Source organism: Rousettus aegyptiacus, unplaced genomic scaffold (assembly GCF_014176215.1).
Source record: "Rousettus aegyptiacus isolate mRouAeg1 unplaced genomic scaffold, mRouAeg1.p scaffold_m13_p_10, whole genome shotgun sequence".
NCBI classification, from domain to species: domain Eukaryota; kingdom Metazoa; phylum Chordata; class Mammalia; order Chiroptera; family Pteropodidae; genus Rousettus; species Rousettus aegyptiacus.
This window is the reverse complement of record NW_023416285.1, coordinates 44,587,149-44,608,423: the sequence shown is the minus strand read 5'-3', so window position 1 is coordinate 44,608,423 and position 21,275 is coordinate 44,587,149. Positions and strand designations below refer to the sequence as shown.

Genomic DNA, 21,275 nt, shown 5'->3' with positions numbered 1-21,275 from the left:
TTTTGTGTGGGTCCCTCAACTATACCACATAACTGCCGTAAATCCAAAGAAAAACTGTAGAAATTGAAAAAGTAAGAATTTTAATTTTTGCCTTAATCATTTATGTATGTTTTAATGGAATGCCATTGGAAAAACATTGACTATTATTTGAGTTCTGTATACAATGCTTATTGGTTATTTCATCTGGATAGTAAACATTCAGGATATGAGTAGGCTTTTTTAGATTTTTGGGACTCTTACACTTCAGGGAAGCAATTCTTCTAATTAAGAAAAACTAATGAATACTGGGGGAATAATTTTGAGAATACTTTGAACAAGGAAATGAAGTAGCCTTGCAAATATGAGAGGACAGGGAATATAAAAGATTTTTTTGTTGATAATTATCTTCTAGTAGCTAATTAAGAAATCTAAGTACTATGAAAATACAGAAGAGTAGTAAGAAGGAAATTAAGTAAATCTTAGGGAAGTAATTTATAAATGATGGTGAAACCACAGATTGTAATAAAAGGTTGAACTCCATATAATTTCTGAAAAAGCTCATGAGAAGATAACAGAAAAGGATGTCTCTTAATGATAGTAAAGGGATAATTGGAAAAGTAAGAAAGAAATGAGAGAAAAATTATGCACCAAGGTCTAGATTGGAAAGGAAAAGGAGGGTGGGTGCTCATTGTCCAGCCAGCAGAGAATTGAGGTGGAGAGGTGTCTTAGTCCATTCAGGTGGCTATAACAAAATATCAGAGATCAGGTAGATTGTAAACAAAATTTTATTTCTTACAGTTGTGAAGGCTGAGAAGTCCAAGATCATGGTACTGGCAAATTCATTGGGCACTAATCCTATTCATGAGGGTTCTGCCAAGCCTTCCCACTTTCAAATACATTACTTTGAGGGTTAGATTTCAATATGTGCATTTGTGGGGGACACAAACATTTCAGTCTATACAACAGGATGTATTTACTGTCCATGATAAAAAGGGTACCAGAAAAACTAGTTAATTATTTTGAATAGTTGAGGACAAATAGATTATAGGAAAGAGGAAGTTGCAGTGTCATTCAGTTTGTCAAAAGGGGTGCAAAAGTGAGGGAAAAGGTGAGTATAGTATTTCTTAGATTCTAAGAAATTCACACAGTGTGATAGAAAAGGGTCTTAGGAACAACTTGTAGTGTAAAGTAGACTGGTCATGAAGGAGGAAAATGCCTAGAAAGTGGGTAGTGAGCTAGGAAGTAAGGTTTTTTCAGCATCCTGTTAGAGAATACAGGGAACAAATATCTCTTGAAGTTGTGGCCGTTTTAATTCCTGTTTGTTAATCCAGAACTACCTCAGTTGTGTTCTCCCACAATGGCACTCATTTTCAATCTTGGGTCAAAACCCAAGTTGGTTTCTTAGAAAAGAAGCCTCAGACACTTTTAATCTTATTAGCAATTCTGGAATTGCAGGGCTTCCTGTTTGGCTTTCTGGAAGGCTGGCGTTAGTTGCTAAGCCTACTGGTCTCCAGTTGCAGAAGGAAAGGTTGAGAGCCACTGGTCCCTATTGCCAGTACAGGCGCACAGCCCCCTTTGTCCAGCAGATGGTGCTGTTTCTCCAGCGACCTCATCAAGTGTGAGGCCACCAGATACAGCAGATGGAGCAAAGAGGTAGCATTAAGAGAAAAATGCATTTAATTCATTTATCCTTAAAGGGCAATAGCATATTGTAAGGATCAGAGTAGTTTGGGAAAAAATGGTTGTAATCCTGAGTGAAATCTACCCACTAATCTTTCTCTTCCCCCTTGGCCCCCGAGTCACATTTTAAAAAGTAGGTGATTTTTGGATGGCCAGTTTTTTTTAGCTGCGATGTTAATAAAAAGGACTTGTTTCAGGTTTTAAGAATTCTAATCAGTGCACAAAGTTGAATTAATATGTGCCCAAACAATTTATTACCCATGCCCAGATGGTAAAATGCTATTATTTTTAACCTAATTTAAGAATAATTTGTTGTTTTTGGTAACACAATGGAGTAATTCTAACAGAAGTAGAATTTACCTTCCTTTCAGATTTAAACCAGACCGTTCATTCAAATATTGACTAAGCATCTATAATGTGCCCTGGATCTGCTGTAAGGGGCACGGTCCCTCCCCTCTTTTATGGTACACACATTCTTAGAGGAGGCAGCCAACAAACAACAAAAAATTAGCAGTAAGTGCTATATAGAGAAAATAGAGTGGCTTTTTACAGTGGGATACTAAGAAGGTAACATCTAAACAACATGAAAATGTAAGAAGCTAGAAGAAAGAGAATTTTATGAAGATGGAACAGTATATTGTAAAGATCTAGGTCAAAGCTTGAACTATTCTAGGAACCGAGAGAAGGCCAATGGCTAGATGCCATCAGAGAAGACACCAGAGTGTTAGAGCATGGTACCACAGTAGAGTTTGAGTTGTATTCTAAGTATGGTGGGAAGCCATTGGAGAATTTTGAACAGAAGATGACATAATATAATTTACATTGAGAGTTCTCTCTCTGGAGAATGGGTTATAGGCAGGTAAGAGTAGATGCAGGAAAACCAGTTAGGTATATCAGGGTTGAGTGCCAAGTCAGAAACCAGTTGAAGTATTTACAAAGTTAATGGCAAGCACTGGAGTAGTATTTGCGGGGACTGCTGCTGGACTGTGGAGTTGAAGGGTACCCGTAGTAGTTGAAATCCAGAGTTCAGGAAGGCTGCCGCCCCTGACACTACTACTCAGTCCAGGAAGCTAGCCAGACACCGGAATATGGAGTCCAACCACTACAACTTCCTCTAAACACTTGCACTCTCTGACCATGCTTCTCAACACCAATATCACTGGGAAGATTGTCTCCCTTGCTTCTCTTTATAAACTTTATACTAGTGCATTTAATTGGCAGTATCTAATTCCAACCCACATCTCTACATGGGAGGGTCTCTGGGACAAGTTTTTAGGTTTCCAACTTCTTCAATTAGCAGATAAAATGGTTCTCGAGGGAGCCAATCTGCTAAATCTAAGAAGGCTATTACAGTTATAAAAGTAAAGAACGGTGGTGGCTTGCCTTAGGATGGCAGTATTGGAAACATGGAAGTGGACACATTCAAAATACATTTTTAGAGGTGACAATAGTAGCACTCATTTATTGGATTCGGAAGGGTTAACTCCTGGATTTTTTGCTTGAGCAACTGGATAGGTGGTGCCACTGGAAAAACAGTGATACCATCGACATAGCGTGTAAAGGGTCAAATTGCCAGTGTACATGCCAGTATAGACATGACCAAAATGCAGTTGTCTTTAAGTCTAGAGTTCAAGGCCTAGATTTGGGAGTTCATTTGTCTAGCAATGCTATTAAAAGCTGTGGGATGTTTTCACATAAGAAGAGTCTGTTGATAGTCTCGACAGAGCCCTCGGTCCAACATTAGAGATCAAACTAAGGAGAGAAGCCAGCAAAGGAGATGGAGAAGGATTGGGCATCGAGGAAGGAAAACTGGGAGGGTGGCAGGAGATCCAGATGAAGAGAGTGCTCAAATGTGTCAAGTGCTGATAAGAATTTTTTTTTTTGTATACATGCCTACAGCACCTGGTATTTCTAGGTGGTCTCCCATTCAAGTACTAATGAGGCCTGACCCTGCTTAGCTTCCGGGATCAGACGAGATCGGGCACATTCAGGGTGGCATGGCCAGAGACTCACTGACAAGAATTTAAATTGAGATTAGCAGTGGCCCTTGGATTAAACAAGTGCAATCTCAGTGGAGTGGTGGGAACAAAAGTAAGATTACTTTGAATCTGAGGTCTAGCTAAAGGTTTATCGATTTCGTTGATCTTTTCAAAAAAACAACTTCTGGTTTTTTTTGATTCTCTATTCTATTTATCTTCACATTATTTCCTTCCTTTTGCTTGCTTTGGGTTTAGTTTCCTCTTCTTTTTATAGTTCCTTAAGGTGAAAGCTTATTGCTTTGAGATCTTTTTGAATGTAGTCATCTATAGCTCCAAAGTTCCCTCCGAGCACAGCTTTCACTGCATCCCATAGACTTTGGTATCTTGTGCTTTTGTTTTCATTCAGCTCAAAGTATTTTCTGATTTCCCTTGTGATTTCTTCTTTGATCCATTGGTTATTTAAGAGTGTATTGTTTTGTTTCCACATATTTGTGAATTTTCTAAACTTCCTTCTGTTATTGATTTCTAAGTTCACTTCATTGTACTTAGAGAACATATTTTGTATGACTTTTATCTTTTAAAATTACTGATACTTGTTTTGTGTCCTAACATATGGTCTATTTTGGAGAGCGATCTTTGTGTACTGGAAAATGTGTATTCTGCTGTTGTTGGGTGGAATGTCCTATAGATGTTTGCTAGGTCTAGTTGATTTGTAGTGTTGAGTATTCTGTTCCGTTGTTGATCTTGTAGTTGTTTTATCTGCTATTGAATGCAGAATATTGATTTCTCCATCGATTATTGTTGAATTATTTCTCTCTTCAATTCTGTCTGTTTTTGCTTCATTTATTTTGCTGCTCTGTTTTAGGTGTATACATTTTTATAATTCTTATGTCTTTTTGATGGATCAGCCCTTTAACATTATAATGAATGTCTGTCTTTGTGTCTTTTAACAGTTTTTTGTCTTAAAGTATATTTTGTCTAATATTAGTAGAGCTACTCCAGCCCTCTTGGTTATTATTTACATGGCATATCTTTTTTCATCCTTTTACTTTCAACCTAATTTTGTCTTTGAATCTAAAATGCGTCTTGTATAGACAGTGTGTAGTAGATTATGTTTTTAAGTCCATTCTGCCAGTCTCTGTCTTTTAACTGAAGAGTTTACTCCATTGCATTTAATGTAATTACTGATAAGGACTTCCTTCTGTCATTTTGCTACTGGGTACACACTTGAAACTAGCAAGTGAAGAGGTTCTGGAGATCCGATGCACAGCATAGTGAATATAGTCAACAATATTGTTTTATATACTTCAAAACTGATTTTATATCTTTTTTTTATCTAGTCCTCTGTTACTGCTTTCTTTTGTGTTAAATGTATATTTTCTACTATACCATTTTAATTCTTTTGTTGCTTATTTTAGTATATATTTGAGTTATTTTCCTATTGGTTACTCTGGGAATTATAAATTATCTTAATTTATAATGATCTAGCTCTAATTAATACTACCTAAGTTTTAACAGGATATAAAACTTTGATCTCCCTACTCATATTGTCATAAATTACATTTTTATACATTGTATGCCAATTGACATAGATTTATAATTATAGCTTTATGTAGTTGTCTTTTAAATCAGATTGAAGGGGGAAAAAAGGAGTTATAAACAATACATATATTTATATTTTCTTTTACTATTTACCTTTTATATTGGTTTCCTAGGTTTGCAGAGTACTACCAACTGGGTGGGTTAAAGCAACAGAAATTTATTCTCTCACAGTTCTGGATGCCAGGTCTGAAATCAAGGTGTTAGCAGAGATGGTTCCTTCTGGAGGAATTGAAGGAGAATCTATTCCAAGCCTCTTAGCTTCTGGTGACAGCTGACCATCCTTAGTGTTATTTGGCCTGTAAAGGCATTTCTTCAATCTCTACCTCCATCTTCACATGGCAATATCCTTGTATGTCTGTGTCTTCACATGGCTATCTTCTGAGAGGCATACGAGTAGTATTAGGTTTTGGGCCTAGCCTACTCTAGCACCACCTAATCTTAACTAATTCCGTCTACGATGATTCTATTTCCAAATAAAGTCTCCTTCTGAGATTCTAGGTAGGAGCTTATGATAGCTCCAACCGAAGAAGGGCAACAGAGGTGATGCTTTGTGACTTTCCAGGCTGCGTTACAAAAAGGATACAGCTTCTACGTCCTCTTCTGGGATCTGGGTGTTGGACACTTGCTCTCGGGAAGCCATCTACCATGCCGTGAGGGAGCCCATATTAGCCCAGGTGGAGAGGAACGGAGGCCCCAAACTGAAGGCTAGCCTCAATCTCCAGATATATGAATAAACTAGCCTTCAGATGCCTCCAGCCTCCAGCTCTTAAGTCTTGCAGCTAAGACCTCAGGTGCAGAATAGAAATAAGCTTTCTCCGCCATGCCCTCTCCAAATTCTTGACCCATAGAATCTGTGAGCATAATAGTTTTATGCCACTACATTTTGTGGTAATTTGTTAGGTAGCCACAGTAACTGGAACAGTAACCAAGCAAATTAAATGGTACCAAGCAGTGGATAGATTTTTCACCCCTCTCAGCACAGCTAGGCTTTTTGGGGGCCTGTGCTGGACTTTCCAGATAAGAGCATCAAGATTGTCTCATTATTCTCTCCATCCCTCCAAACAGTCTCCCTAGATTTTGCAAGTGTCGCATTTTCCCAATGACCCAGGCTTCCTCAGAATATCTAATTTCCCCTCCTTATATAGCCAACAAGTGACACTCATTGTCTTTTTCATAGTGCCTCACTCATTCTTCCCATTCCTAACAACCTGTGCTTGAACTTTAGCTCATTATTATCTACAGAATAAAATGCAATGGAGTAGAAAAAGTCTACCAATAATAGGCATAGTGCTTTCAGGTTTCATAGTAGAAAGAGGTTATACTTAAAGCTTTCCAAGGGCAAGCAATGATAATGTTTATAGATATGATGTGGACGTCCACTGAAAGATATCTTCCTCCTACTAGGGCAATGCAAACAGCAAGTCGCTGGCTAGTCTCAGGATTATACCTAGTCCCTGAATTGACTTTGCTCTGTGTTTAGTCAAAGCCCTTTCTTTCTTCCTCTTAATTATACCCCTGGCTACAAATCTAAATTTGGTTTACAAAAATTCAGAAGTATTAAATGTTATTCTAATATTGAGTGTTGAATGAATCCCTTAGTTCTTCTTTCTACAGAAGTATTCATTCGACAGCCTACATCCTTTTCTTCATCCTGACCAAAACAGCATTTGTAGGGAGAGTTTATGATGAGTTAAATTTAAGAATCTGAGTATAACCTGTAGGGTCGGCTCAGCATCTTGTCTTAAACACATGAAATACATGCAATTTTCCTTGGGTAAGGACACAGTTATCTCCATAATTTATTTTTGGAGCTACATTAGAGGAAATCAGGTACTGACACAGTTTGCATAAGGATCATTTCAGGTCCTATTTAGAACTCGGGTACATAATGTGTACTAGTTGCTGCAGATACCATTAAGAAATAACTGTTTGCTATAAGAGCAAGAGGACAATTGTATCCTCTGAAATCTGACATTACCATTGTTTCTTAAATGACTTTTTTGAGCAGCTCATATTTAAGAGACTAAATCTTTTAAAACAAGAGGAAGAAGAAAGAAAAAGAGGGGGCCAGTTACCTGTCATTCATTTATTTAAAAAATATTTATTAAGCACTTAACTATGTGTCAGGCACTGTTCTAGGTGCCAAGTGCATGGCAGACAAAAATCCCTGCCCTCAGGGAATTTGCATTTTAGAGGTGGAGAGAATAAGATAATAAAATCATTAAAGTAAAATGTGTTAGACTGTTATGCATGTTAGAATTTTAATCACAGGACCATGTTTAGAAAATGCTGTAAAGTGAAATAAAGCTGGAAAGAGTAATAGTGCTGGGATGGGCCTGAAGGAGTTAAATTTTAGAGATTGAGGAGGTCTCAGAAGGTAACATTTGAGTAGATAAGGAAGGTGAGTGTTTTAAATTTTGGGAGAAGATGGACCAGGCCAGTAGTTTCAAAAAGTACAAAGGTCCTGAGATGCAGAGTATACCTTGCTGTTGGAGCAATGCAGGGAGGCAGAGAGACTGGAACAGAGGGAATGAAAGGTAGACAGGCAGGTCTAGTTGGGCCTTGTAGGGCATTTCTGGGATTGGGGTTTTTAGTTTAAGTACAATAGAAGCCAGAGTTTTGAGCAGAGGAGTGATGATGGTCTAATAACTTAACGGGGTCATTTTGACTGCTGTGTTGAGGACAATTTGAAGGGAGCAGATAATGGAAGCAAAGAGACCAGTTTTGTAGGAGAGATGGAAGTGGCTTGACCAAGTGGTAGCAGTGGATAAATTCTAGTATAATTTGAAGATAGAGCAAACAGGGTTTGCTTACAAGTATGAGGTGGGAGTGAAAGAAGAGATAAGGATTACTTCAAGGTTTCAGTTTGAGCAACTGAAAAATGAGTTGTACTTAGATGGGAAGACTTCTCAGGATGTGTTAAATTTGAGATGCTCTTCAAGTGGAGATGTCACAAAGTAGTTGAATATACAGGGCTGGCATTTAGGATAGAGGTCTGAGCTGGAGAAGCTGGGAGAGATCAGCACATGGCAATATTTAGAACTAGAAGACTGGATGAGGTCGCCAAGAGGGTGGGTATAGATAGGAGGGGAGAGTTCTAAGGAACTGAATCATCCGGCACTCCAATATTAGGATGTCAGGGAGAAGGTGGCCCTGGCAAAGGAGACTGAGGAGAGGACAGTGAAGCAGGAGGCAACTTAAGAAGGCACAATGTTCTAAAAGCCAAGTGAAGGTGTTTTAAGCGGGGAGGTGGAGAGGGGGATGATGTTGTGGTGTTGCGTATGGGTCTAGGTGAGGTATTAAAAGAACCACTTGTATTTAACATTACAAGGTCTTTAGAGAACTTGAGTAAAACGGTTCCAGTGGAGAGATAGGAGCAAGTGATTGGAGTCAGTTCAGGAGAAAATTAGGAGAGAGGGATTGGAGACAGCAAATATGGACTTTTTGTATTAAAGATAGAAGAAAGTATATTTTATGTTGACAGAAAGATCTTTGCTTTCCAGTGATGGACGTAGCCTTCTCACCCACATTCCCTTCTTTGGATTTCAAATTTGGATATTTGCTATTTCTTGGGACCCTCACTTTGAGAGTGTTAATAGGAAATCTGAACTGATATGAAGCTGAGGATTATGAAAATCAACTTATTTTATGTGTAGAATTCTTCTTTCCCCCTAAATTGCTGGTTCCCACTCTTCTGGGGGAATATAACATATTTTAAATGTGGCCAAGAGTCCTTAGGCTTAGAGGAATTGCATTGTTCTTGCCATTATTTGGATTGTTTTTCATATTTGTAATTTGGTGCTCTATCCCAGCTTTATTGACAAACCTTTTCCTCTACTTCTGTGTGATGATGGGTTTTTTACTGATTCTTTGGAACTCCCACTTCAAAGGAATGACAATGACCAAAAAGTCTGAAAAACTTAATATGAAGCCTTTGGTGGTGACCAGGCTGTTCACAAATGTTTCTCCCATTCTGGGCACGTTAGGAGTGCCGCTCTCAGAAATGGCCATGTGAATTGCCCTAGCCAGTGAAATGTAACCTAAGTGATGTCTGTCACTTCCCAGCAGAAGCTTTAATGACCAGTGCACAGTCTCACATTTTCTTGGCTGTCAGCAATTGTGGAAGTGTATGTTGAGATGCCTCTATCAGCCAGGGTCTGAAGCATAGCAATGAGCAGAGACCCCTTGCTAATCCTGGAGAGACATCTAGTGTGAGAAATGAACTTTAATTTTATTAGTTTTATCTTGGGATGGCAAAACCCAATCTATCTTGACTGATACAATACCCAAGGACAAAAATAAACAGTGGTGTTCCAGCTCCATTATAACCAATGGATTACAAATTTTAGGATACAAAGGTTTTACTTTCCCATGCCAGGGGCACGCAAAAAAACAAAACAAACAAAAAAAAAACTCAATTAATAACACAGGTAATAAAACTTTACCTCACTGTCAGTTCTCCATTAAATACAAAACTACAAAACCTTTAAAATGTTAACATTAAAAATATGTTTCTCTTAACCAGGAGGGGAACTTTTCTTTGACAGCTGGACTACCAAAAACATAGGTTAGTGTATTTCAAACTTTGTTCTCTAGGTCATCCACATTAGGTCCTCCACGGCTGGTCATTATAAATGCAGAGTCCCTAGTCTTGGCCTCTTACAAGAAGGCTGTGGTTCTTAACTCCTAGGAGGTTCTGTAGTCTTTATCTTTATTTATATGTGTGGTGTAATACAAAAATATATTTGGCCTTTGTCCTTACTTCCTGCTATAGAGCTGCTAAAACTCTTGGAATTTCCTGAGTGATAGAAGTGTATTTTGCTCTTCATAATGAGCCCCTAAGTTTATGCTAATGAGGTCACTTAGGGTGGGGTTCCTAGATGGCCTTAGGATGGAGCTGGTCAACGGAAAGACCAAGTGATTAGACTTCCTGACCAGCCTCCAGGAAATGGGTGGGGAAAGGTGCTAGAAATTGAGCTCTATAAACTCCTGAACGATTTAGAGAGCTTCTGGGTTGATAAACACATCAAAATGCTGGGCAGATGTCATGACTCTGCATCCATCCCTCCCCTTCCCTGCCCGATGCAGCTCTTCCATTTGGTTGTTCTTGAGTTATACCCTCTATAATAAACAGGCAAATGGAAGTATGGGTTTTCTTGGGTTCTGTGAGCCACTCTAGCAAATTGTTGACCTTAAAAGGGAAGGGAGTAGTGTGAACTCCCCAATTTTATAGCCACGTTGGATAGAAGTGTGGATAACACTTGAAGCTGGCATCTGAAGTGAGGGCAGTCTTGTGGGACTCCCTTAAACCTGTGGAGTCTGATAATAACTCTGGGTAGTTAGTATCAGAATTGGATAAAACTGTAGGCCATCTAGTTGGTGTCCAGAGAATCGGTTGTTGGTATTGGAAAACACCCTAGAAATATGTTACCAACACAACGCTGAAGTTCATTTTCAACATAGTATCTCATTGAGTTTACCTATGCTTCAATATTAGAGAAGAGATGTTAGTGTACGAGACAAATCACAATTCTGCATAAAAGAATTTTATTTAGTGGTCAGATCCCAATGAATAATGCCAGTCACTGCTAGATTCTGCTGTAATGTGCTATTAGGTATGCTCTTAAGAAAGTGTATAGTGCATCACCAAAAGCTGTTTAATTTGGAGTGTGTAGAGTAAAAGAAAATTTCATAAATCTGTCTGTCCTCTGATAAAAATTTTAAAATATAAAAATGAAAAAAAATCCAAAAGCAGTATTCCAAAATAATAAATGTTACCTTAGACTATTTACAATTAAGATGCCTTTTAATAGAATATGCTCTGCTTGATTTTTCCCCCCACATTTTACTTAACATTTATAAGTATTCTCACTCCTCTATCTGACCCTTATTCATGATTTCTTCCATTCTTGTCTTCCTTAAAATAGTCATCTTCTATTCTCTCACTCACCTTTGAGTCTTTCTCTGATACTCCTCTTTCCTACTCTTAAATCACCAATAATTCTGTTCAACAGCGTTTGTTGAGCACCTATGATGTGCCAGGCACTGTGCTAGGAGGTGGAGATAAATACGGAGATAAAAAGTCATTGATACCTGCCCCCAAAGAAGCTGAGTTTAGGTTGAATTTAAAAACAATGTTTTTTCACATTATATTCCATGAAATCCCAGTCCCCTGTAAAGTAAATTTGGGAATTTCTTGAAACACAGTGTACTCATGGAGTCTGTCAACTGACCTACTCCAACACACGTTGAATTTAGGATTCTGTTCTTTTCTGTGAAGCATAGCCTCAAAAGCCCAGGTCTACAGTTTGAGTTCTAAACTCTTAGCAGGTGGGAACTATGTGTTAGGCAGTAGGGGACAGCTATGCCAATTCGTTTTTTGGGGAGGGTAATCTTTTGATTGGCTTCTAAAAATTCCAAATATGAAAAGCCCTTAACCTCCCCCAAAATACTAAATTTGAGCTGCAGACATATATTAAGAAACTCTCCTCTGATTTGGACTTGTAACAAGATGCTCTAAAACTCCTATATTTTATAAATGTCAAGCAGGAGCTCTTTTTATTACATCCACATGTTTCTTTGTGCTTTTTCTGTGAACATTTAGCTTCAGACATAAAAGCAGCAAATTAAGCCTGCAGGTCACCTTTTTTTTCTCTTCTATCATGGTTGAACTTAAAACAAGCTCATCTCTCACATGTGGCCTACATCTTCTTTGTCCATGAAGCCTTAAGAGACCCTTGGTAGTTACTTCCAAAAAGGCAAGCCATGAAACATAAAATGAAAGCTATAGATAGCATACTATAAAAGCAAAAACGAAATGACACCCTCGCTGACCCATCTGTTCCATGCCTGGTAGGCCAGGTCCCTACAAATACTCACATTTGGAAATATTTCTGTCACAGTAAAGTCCAAACCATGGTGGTGGGCTCCACTCTCACAGTTTGTAGCATATTCTTTTCACTGAATCCTCACAGCCAACCACTGAACAATGATGGAGTTTTTGTGGAAAAGTGCTATCCTTGGTCCCCTACCTTTCTACGGGTTACACAGGGTCACATTATACAGTTTATATCCAATTAGATGATACTCTATACATTCAAGAGTATTAGTGCCAGATTCAGAACTTCCTCATGAGCTGCTTCCAAGCCCTTTGGATCTGAAGGCACCTTTGGGAGTTGGCGTTATTCTCATGTGACATTTAGCCTGCCCTACCCTATGGCAGGATGATCACGATGTCTGAAATATGTGAAGAGCATGAGAAGAGCAGGGAGTATTGTGGAAGGGAGGGAAAACAGGTGATCACGCACAAGCTTTTTGCTCTGTCGTGCATACATTTTCAGTGTAACAGGGTGTATTTCAACACATTAGGGCTTGTGCTTTTTTGTTAAAAGAAATAACTCGCCCTGAAAAGCTCATTTGGCAAATGTGGCCATGAACGTGTGTGTGTGTGTGTGTGTGTGTGTGTGTGTGTGTGTGTGTAAAATGTGTCATGAGGTTATATGTCAAGTCCTATGAGTGTGTCCTCCTGGCCCCCTCCCTCACTGTCACACCCGCCTCCCCAGTGAGGAAAAACTGGTCGGTTACACCTGGTCAGTTTGATATTCAGAAGCTTCAGACAGGCTTTCTGAGAAGCTTAGAAAATTCTCCTGGTACTCAGAACAAACAATCTCGTAACGGTAATGCCGGAACTCCACAGCAAACGTGCCAAAGTATGACAGAAAGCACATGACCAGGCCCCACTGGACCCTGGCTGCATACATGTGGATGCCTTGGGCCATGAGGATGAAGTCTGGGGAGGAGCGGTCAAGGAAAGAATTGGGTTCTCCTCTGGGCAGACAGGTTATAGGAAAAGTTTGGCTCTCCCCCTCACTAGATAACATTATCTAACTCTTACGTTGTTCCAGACATGCTTCTAGGTGCTTTCACAGAAAATGTAACTTAATCTTCATGACAGTCCTATTATCATTATCGGTTCATTTAAAAATAGGAAAACTGAGGCCAAATAGATAAGCAACCTGTCTGTAGTCACACAGGTGTTAACTGATGGAACTGGGATTCAAACACAAGCATTCTGTCCCAAGCCATGCACTCAACCACTCCACAGCCACCTAATAATCTGTGAGATTAGCAAGAGAATTACAATTCCAAAGTAAGTAGTTGGACAGAAAAATAAAGTTATCTGTTTAAAAACCACTGCAAATGACTATGGAGTCATAGTCATCACTCTATCCTAGAAACAATTTTGAACATATCAATTCTCTAACAACCTCCATATAAGCTGCATTTGTCCCTGTAGTGCTACCAATAATGTCTGAAGTGGTCCCTCTTCCACTTCGGTCTAGTTTTCAACACTGTCTTTCAGACAATACTTCACGGGCTAGTTTCATTCCTAGTGTCACATTTAAAATTGTGCCCAAATGAAAAAATGCATTAAAAAAAAAAAGCAAATAAGACTCCTACACCTAATTATATGTGTAGTGTGTGTGTTGAGAAAGGTTCATGGCATGCTTTAGTGAAAAGATCAAGAGGCCAAGGACTAAATACACTTATTTAGAAAAATCTGAAATGCCCCCTTAGAATGTTCTATCTTCAGAACATAGATTTAAAATCTTGGGAAATTTTCAGAGAGAATGTGAAACTACTTCAGCCAAACTTTGCTCTCTGGACTAGGCCTGGACCCATTCACCTGGAAACCAAGAAATGGTTCCAAATGTTCAGAAATAAAATGGCAGAATAGTTCGGTATAAGCTCAAAGCTCAGAACAATTTAAAGTCTGTACATACTCTTCTGAGGGTTCGAAATACTGCCAAAGCAATATTATCACTTAAGATAATGGGGAAGAGATGAATCTTTAAATCTCATACTGGCAGAATTTTGAGCTTTTCACTCATAAAATATTTTATCAGGTTGCTAGCAACGAGAAATTTTTCTGGCTTGATTTTCAAGTCCTAAAGTGTGACAGCAGAACTTGAAAAAAATAAAACAATAAAATGATTGCATGGCAGTTGTGAGGGAAGAAATAACAGACTCCAAATACTTTACTAACTAGAGACTATTTCCGAGTGCCAAATCTTTTCATATTTTTAAGCCACGTTCTCTACAGAAAGACCATGTACTGTTAAAAGTGCAAGAACTGAGCCTGAGTTTAAATCGAGATCACATACTGTGTGTGATATGGGGTAAATTAACCTCTGTGCTTCTCTGTTCTTACCTAAGGAAGCTGATACAACTAAAGTGCTTAGGATAATGCCTCGCACATGTAAGTGCCCCATAAATACTGGCTATTACATGACCGAAGATGTGTGATTATGTTAGCTACGCAGTCTACCATCTAGGGACATGATCTCCTCTTGTTTCCTGAGAAGGACCTACGAGAGTGACCATTTATGATCGCTCTGTCCATCGGGACGAATGAGCAATCTGATTGGTGGGGCTGGAAATGGCTGGCTTCCGCGGCCATACCACCAGCAGGTGGAGTCCCTGCGCTCCATCCTAGACTACCCTATGCGATATCTGAAGGGTAAAGCTGAGCGAAGCGCTCTCCTCTTCCTTTCCCTGGTTTCTCTACTTGTTACTGAGTGGGTAAGTTTAATTCCAGGGTGTGAGTGAGATAGGACGCCTGTGGCATTTTCCTTTCCAAATTTAGCAGGAATAAAGGCTGATTTCTTTATCCCCATGTGGTTCCTTGTTCTCCATTGGTTTAAACTGGAGGGTGGAAGGGAAATAGGAGCGCTTCTAAACCTCAAAAATATTTGTTTAGGACAACTATATATGCAGCAATACCTAATTGTTGAATTTTTTTTCCAGAAAAGCTTATTTTCCTGAATGTTATAAATGTATTTGTCCCTTGAAATTAATTTTAGAGTTAATAAATTAAATGAAATAATAGGATGATTAATAAAGTCACAATGAATATATTTTTTTAAGATGGAGGGAAAAATCATAATTCTCTTGGTTATGCATTGCATATGTGCTTCATAAAGGGGAACTTTTACATTATCAGTGATAAGGAGAATGCATAACATCATTTCTACAACTGAAACAATCTTGAGAAGGCAGAGCTTGTTTTATTTTTAGTTCTCTATCTTCTCTTTGACGTGAAAAATGAGTCTGAGAGTTTTTATTTTTATACCGATTTACTTTTCTGTTTTGTCTAAGATCAGGAGATGGTCTGAACTATCCTAATTGAGAAATGGCAATTTTCTCATCTTCTATATACATAAGTTACCTGTGTTTTAATTTCACTGGTAAAGAACCCATTCACATTCAAAGGATACAGAGGACTACACAGAGAGTGACAGATCCTGAGAGAATAACTCGTGGAATTCCAACTTTCCGTCCTTCATTCTTGATGTTGACTTTGAGTGTCAATGCAGCCTGGATCCAGCAGGTCAAGGTGCCAAATCCAAATGTCAAGGAGGTTCCAACGTTATGGATTTCTTCATCATTTGTGAGCTAAGGGATGAACAGATAATGAAGTGTGGAGGCCCATTTAGAAAAGACATAAAAGCCAATGGAGTATGTGAGGGAGAAAAAATAGGTCAAAAACCAGATATCCCAATAATGGGATGATAGATTTTAGGAAGATTAGCCCTTCATCTCCACTGGCTTATTGTGTCGGTTTGCAGTTGGTTTGAACTCTGAGGGGAAGAAGGGAAATAAAGAGTACCCCCAAACCTCAAAACAGTTGTTTAGAAAAGCCATACAAGCAGTAATAATCTGTTCCTTGAATTTATTTTCCAGAAAAGCTTTGTGGAAAAGTAGAAGAAAAACAAACAACTAGGAAAGTTACACAAAAAAATGTCAAAGATTCTACAAACATACACTCCAAATTTTACTTTTCAGACTAAGATGAGACCTGGGATCTGGCTGTGCATTTACTGATTGAGGAGGACCAGTTCTAAGCAGTTTAAGAATTTATTGGCATAGACAACTAATAAAACTGTTCTTTACTCCTACAAAACTGGCTCGTCTCTGTAGTGTGACCAATTCATTGTTAAGGGATTTTGTTTTGTTTTCCTATTATAATAAAACTGCCACCTATGAGCTTTTGCCATATCTGTAGACCCATTAGAAGTGTTTGAAGATTTCTGGTCACAGTGTTTAGAGAGTGAATGGGTCAAAGGAGACCCATCTGGGTTATTTCAATTGGGGGTTGGAAATGTAAACACCCCCAAATCATTATCCACTGATTTAAAAAAAATTCATCACTTAAAACACCTTCAGTAATTACACATATTTTAAAATACCAATATAGGAAAATAAAATCTATTTTGAGGAGATGGCTTTTAAAACATGGTGAAAATATATTTTTTGAATTGTCATTGCCTGCAGATGTTTTATTGTTTGACATTATTGTGAATAATGGTTGTATTAAATCAATATTACTTTCCTTTTACATTTGCTCTGGTTTTTTTTTTTTTTACTGTGGGATCCCCACCCCACATCTTCTTTGGAAAGAAGAGTGCCAGATACATTTTTCTCTTATAGTTCAAAAGACATATTTCCAAGCGTATTTTAATTAATGATTCCTCAATTCAAATTTTACTTCTAGGAAACTGGTTTTCTAAACCTTATTCATTTATTATTTTTTAACCTAATTAAAAACATAGATAATAAGTTACATGGTTCAAACTTATAAAAATTATAAAAGGAGTATACAGATTGGAAAGTCTGTCTGCCATGCCAGATACTAGCCACCTGGTTTCTCCACAGGCAACTAATTTGTTATTTGTTTCTTGTATACTCTCTGTGGACAGTCCAGAAAATGTCCTTCAGATATCATTCACGGCTTCGACCAAAGTGACCCAATCTCTGAGTTTCTCCTGGGACTTTAGTAAAGAGTACAGCGCCTATTTACTGACTTCCATCTACATCTGAGTAGAGAGAAATGATAGTTATTGAGTACTTTACGACATGCCAGCACCTGCAGCAAAGACAGGTGAGGGAAAGACTCCCACCAAAATCTCAATAAAAATGCTCACTGCCCTAACATTTTGGAGTTTAATAGGATAAACTCTCAAATATTCTGATAATTTACTGTCCTAGTCAATATGATCTATGAATGCAGCTTCCTTGTTGTCTATATGGGATGAGACCTAGAATAGTTAGAGGAATTGGTGGGATTGCCTCTGTCAAACAACTGATCAAGTCAAAAATGCTTACTTAATTGCTACTCTGTACCAGGGACAGTGTTGGGGAATGAGTTAGCATGTTTTTATGAATTATCAGGACTGAGGGTTAGGACAAGAAACAGTCTTAGAAAATCTACTATCATATTTTCTTGAATGTCTTTGCCATATGGATTTCACTCAACAGAAGGAAGAGAGGTGTCAGGATCAGCGTTTGATTATAAAAAGGAAGTTTCTAGCAGCAGTGTAAAGCATAGTTTAGGGGATGCTGGGGAAGGGAGGGAGGCAGGGACATCAGACAAATACTGCAGGGGTCTCCTTGTCTGTTTTACAAAGGAAGTCATTCAGGTCTAGAGTTGAGCGATGGTATTGGCAAGAGAAATTTTTCTTAAATGTTGTAACCTTAGGCTTCTAAATCTCTGGGAAGAAGAGTCAGTACTAGTGTATCTTTGTACAAGTCACGGTGTTCCAGAGAAGTTCTGTGTTTTCATACTTAACTCCCACGTGAGCTTGCTACTCTGAAGTGCAAGCTTTCATCCAGAAAAAATGTTTAATTATAGTAAGGCCATAATGATTCTATTAGTATTCTAGAAAGGTACGTTAGGATACAATTTATTAGGAAAAAAGTATAAAGCACTTTGAAATCCTTTGCAGAAAATATACAGCTGTTTTGGTAGCTACTTTTCCTAATAACCATGCTGTAATTCTAATGCCTAGTGAACATCCTCATGTGTGTAATGCAAACTTAGGTAGACCAGGCTGAGAGACTAGAAAGGCTGATGCCTGGAGAACCTGTGCATGTTAGGAACCACTATTAGCAGTTGCTTTTAAGATTTATGCAGAATTATATGGGTCATACAGTGACTATCTCTCAGTAGCTATGATAATGTACAGGTAAAGTGTGAGATGGAGGTGAAAAAGGCCAAATGAAGTACCTGAAAATTACCGAGTAAGGTCATTCCAAAGGAAGCCAGACACAGCGCAACCAATCCACTAATATTCAGCCAAGGATTTAAAACCTTTGGTTTCAGTTGTATGAAGCGCAGAACAGCTACCACAAGAGCTGGGGAAAAAACAAAATGTTACAGTAAAAGCATTTAAATCATATATCCAGACTATAAGACAGAGTTCTAAAGCCACAATGTACAAAATCAAACTTTTCACCGCAGTGCACTTTTAAATCTCTGAAATGACAATTTTAAAAAGAAAATTTCCATGCGATGCTTAAGATTATTTAGTTGTTTTATTACATCTAACCTGGGGGGAAGCAGAGCAGAGTTGAAGCAGCAGTGCTGTATGTTATCTGGAGTGATGCAAAGATGACAGAACAGTTAATAGAGTTGTTCTCAAGGAGTTTTCAAAACCCAGGTCAGCACAGGGCAGACTAGCTTAGGAGAACACAGCAGAGGCTTGACACACAACAAATAAAATAGGGATAAAGACAGTCCATGATATGGAAAGTCACCGGTTCAATCATCCTTTAGCTTAGAACAGTGTTAGAACAGAGAGGGCAGGAAAACACGGGGGAGAAGACAAGGTTCCACGTCTAGACAAACCTGTTGGTCCCTGTGCCAGAAATCATTCCTGGGGCTAGGAAGGAAGATAAAGGCAAGTGTACAAATCCTTTTATTACTGGTTCACGCCCACTTCCCTCTGATTCCACCTGGAGGTGTGTTCTTATCAAGGACAATGATAGTTAATTCAAATTAGAGCACTTACAATGACCTAATTATGAAATCTGGATTTTTAACAGCAGATTTTGGGGTCTGGTATATATTAAAAATCAAGCTGATTATATTAAGGAAGCTCAATTCTTCCAAATGATGTTAATTACTTATTTTAAAAGAACCACTCTATCTTTTGAAGCAAATTGTCATCAGAGAATGTGACGAGAGAGTGAAGTTACCTAGATTTCAAACCTGACTTCTAACGGTAACCTTGAGGATAGTCCATATGCAAGCCACTAACCTAAGAATCCCCTTTTATTAACTGCCTAGTCTAGGGATAATTTCATATTTATACAAAAAGCTGAGGAAGTTGGGTTACAAATGACAAAAAAGGTACTTGCAATTAATATAAACTATATCTACATAAAAGGAAATGCACTTATACTACTTCCTAAGACAATTTATTTTGACATTCAAGTTTAGCAGAGAAGACAATTGGAAATTCAAAAATTACCCTATTTATACAGCAATTAAAAGCAGGTAATTATTTGCTAAAGGTTTTACCTTGATCGCAGGCCATTATTACTAACCATTAATAAAGAAAACCCAACCATAAATTTGCATTTCCCGAGTATGCTGAATTTCATAGTTTCAAACTATGAAAATAATAAGCTCAGTGAGTTGACATCCAGGTCCAAGTACCTCTGTTCAAAGAGTGATATACAACTTGGTTAATATTTAAATTTTGGAAACAAAAGAGAAATAAATCATAACTTACAAAATTGCAAGTTATTCAGTTCAAATTTAGCTTTTGGTATATTTACGGTTCAGCTAATGCCCACTACTGATCATAAAATTAATAAATTATACTTGAATTGACAAGAGTTTCCCAACCTACTGGTTTGAGGAACTTAGAAGTTATAGTATGTCAGAAGTCCATTAATAATGACAGTAACTACCCTAAAGGATGAAAAAATCTGTGTGACTTATTAATTTTTAGGATGGGAATAGGAGAGGAAGTGGGGAGAGAAGAAATTCAATATAAGTATTGTATACAAAGTGACCATCAGATAAAGAAGCCAGTAGATTAAAACCAGAAACCTCAACATAGGGCACCATGGGAGACATGTGCTAACTAACAGTGTATGGACATTAGGGCATAATAACAAAACACCAAGACAGCATATTTCATTTCTTCTAAAAATAACTAGTGAAAAGTATTACTCTGGGAGCTCTGTGGTTGTCACGTAGTATGGAGGATCCTGCTGGAACCTTGGCCTAAGCACTGAGCTGCTGCTGAAACAGACACTGAAATGGCTCTTGATGTCTTTTTGCACCATTTGCCCAGGAGGAGAGAATCAGTTGATGGTCACTCTCTGCGTTATCTATTTCTCTCCAATAAAAATGGGACATGTATCATTCTCTTTGTCCTAGTATTGCTAGCCTTCCCATTTGTAATAGCAATGATAAAAATCATTTTTTTCATGAGCAGATGATGAAATTAAGCAGGTAGCAAACCTACTTGATGAAAGAAATTCAACCAAACACTCTGAACTTCCAGAATTACATTTGAAACACTACGATTTGCCCTTTAACCTATTAACTCTATTATTAATCAGCTCAGACTAGGCATGCTTTCCTTTTAAAATAGATTCTAGTTGAATTTTTAGGGTGGTGGAAATAGTAAAGATTTTGGTCCTTTAACAGTTTTGTTAGAAGTAGGTTTAAATAGAGGCAGATTCAGACTATCTGTTACAAAGACCATTTTCAACCAAGCAGTGGTTTAATTATATGTCCTTGAAAAAGACTTTCAGGCAGTACGGCAAATTCAAAGCCATCTTTATATATGCTAACCAATTTTTACCATATTAATGTTCTGCTCAATAGATATAACTTTTAGGTTCACTAAAAATTTTAGATTTTATTAACAGTTTTAGAAAACATTTTTTAAAACCACCTTTTTTTTTGGTATTTAGAATAGTTCTTTTGCTCTATAGGTATCCCTTTTTAATTTACCTATTTTAAGAGGACACAAAATATTAAAACAATTGCTTATTGCTTTATTACATTTTTTACTTTGAGGTTGACTTCGTTTTTAGAGTTCAAACTCAAAAACAAAACAAAACAAAACAAAACAGCTCTTAATTGCAGTTCTAAACTGGTGCCTGGCCAAATTCCCTTTGTTTAGTTTAGTTTTATAGTTTATGCATCAATAATTCCTATTTATGACTGCAGTA

General features: G+C 37.9%; 1 protein-coding gene and 1 pseudogene across 4 annotated transcripts in view; both read right to left on the bottom strand.

Annotated features, from left to right (window-relative positions):
• Positions 1-3,549: 3,549 nt before the first annotated feature.
• Positions 3,550-3,668, bottom strand: LOC118609130 (annotated as a pseudogene).
• Positions 3,669-8,879: 5,211 nt separating this feature from the next.
• The window catches only part of TMEM150C (transmembrane protein 150C), a 68,666-nt gene continuing 56,270 nt past the window's right edge, over positions 8,880-21,275 (bottom strand). For 3 of the 4 annotated variants that reach the window (XM_016156249.2, XM_016156252.2, XM_016156250.2), the window contains 3 exons: positions 18,307-18,434; positions 15,518-15,695; positions 8,881-13,029 (listed from right to left, as the gene is read on the bottom strand). In XM_016156249.2, coding sequence (XP_016011735.1) covers positions 12,821-13,029; positions 15,518-15,695; positions 18,307-18,434 — 515 coding nt within the window. In that variant the 3' untranslated portion in view covers positions 8,881-12,820. Of the gene's footprint in view, positions 13,030-15,517; positions 15,696-18,306; positions 18,435-21,275 lie in introns of all 4 variants that reach the window. The other variant, XM_016156251.2, reaches the window with a different exon arrangement.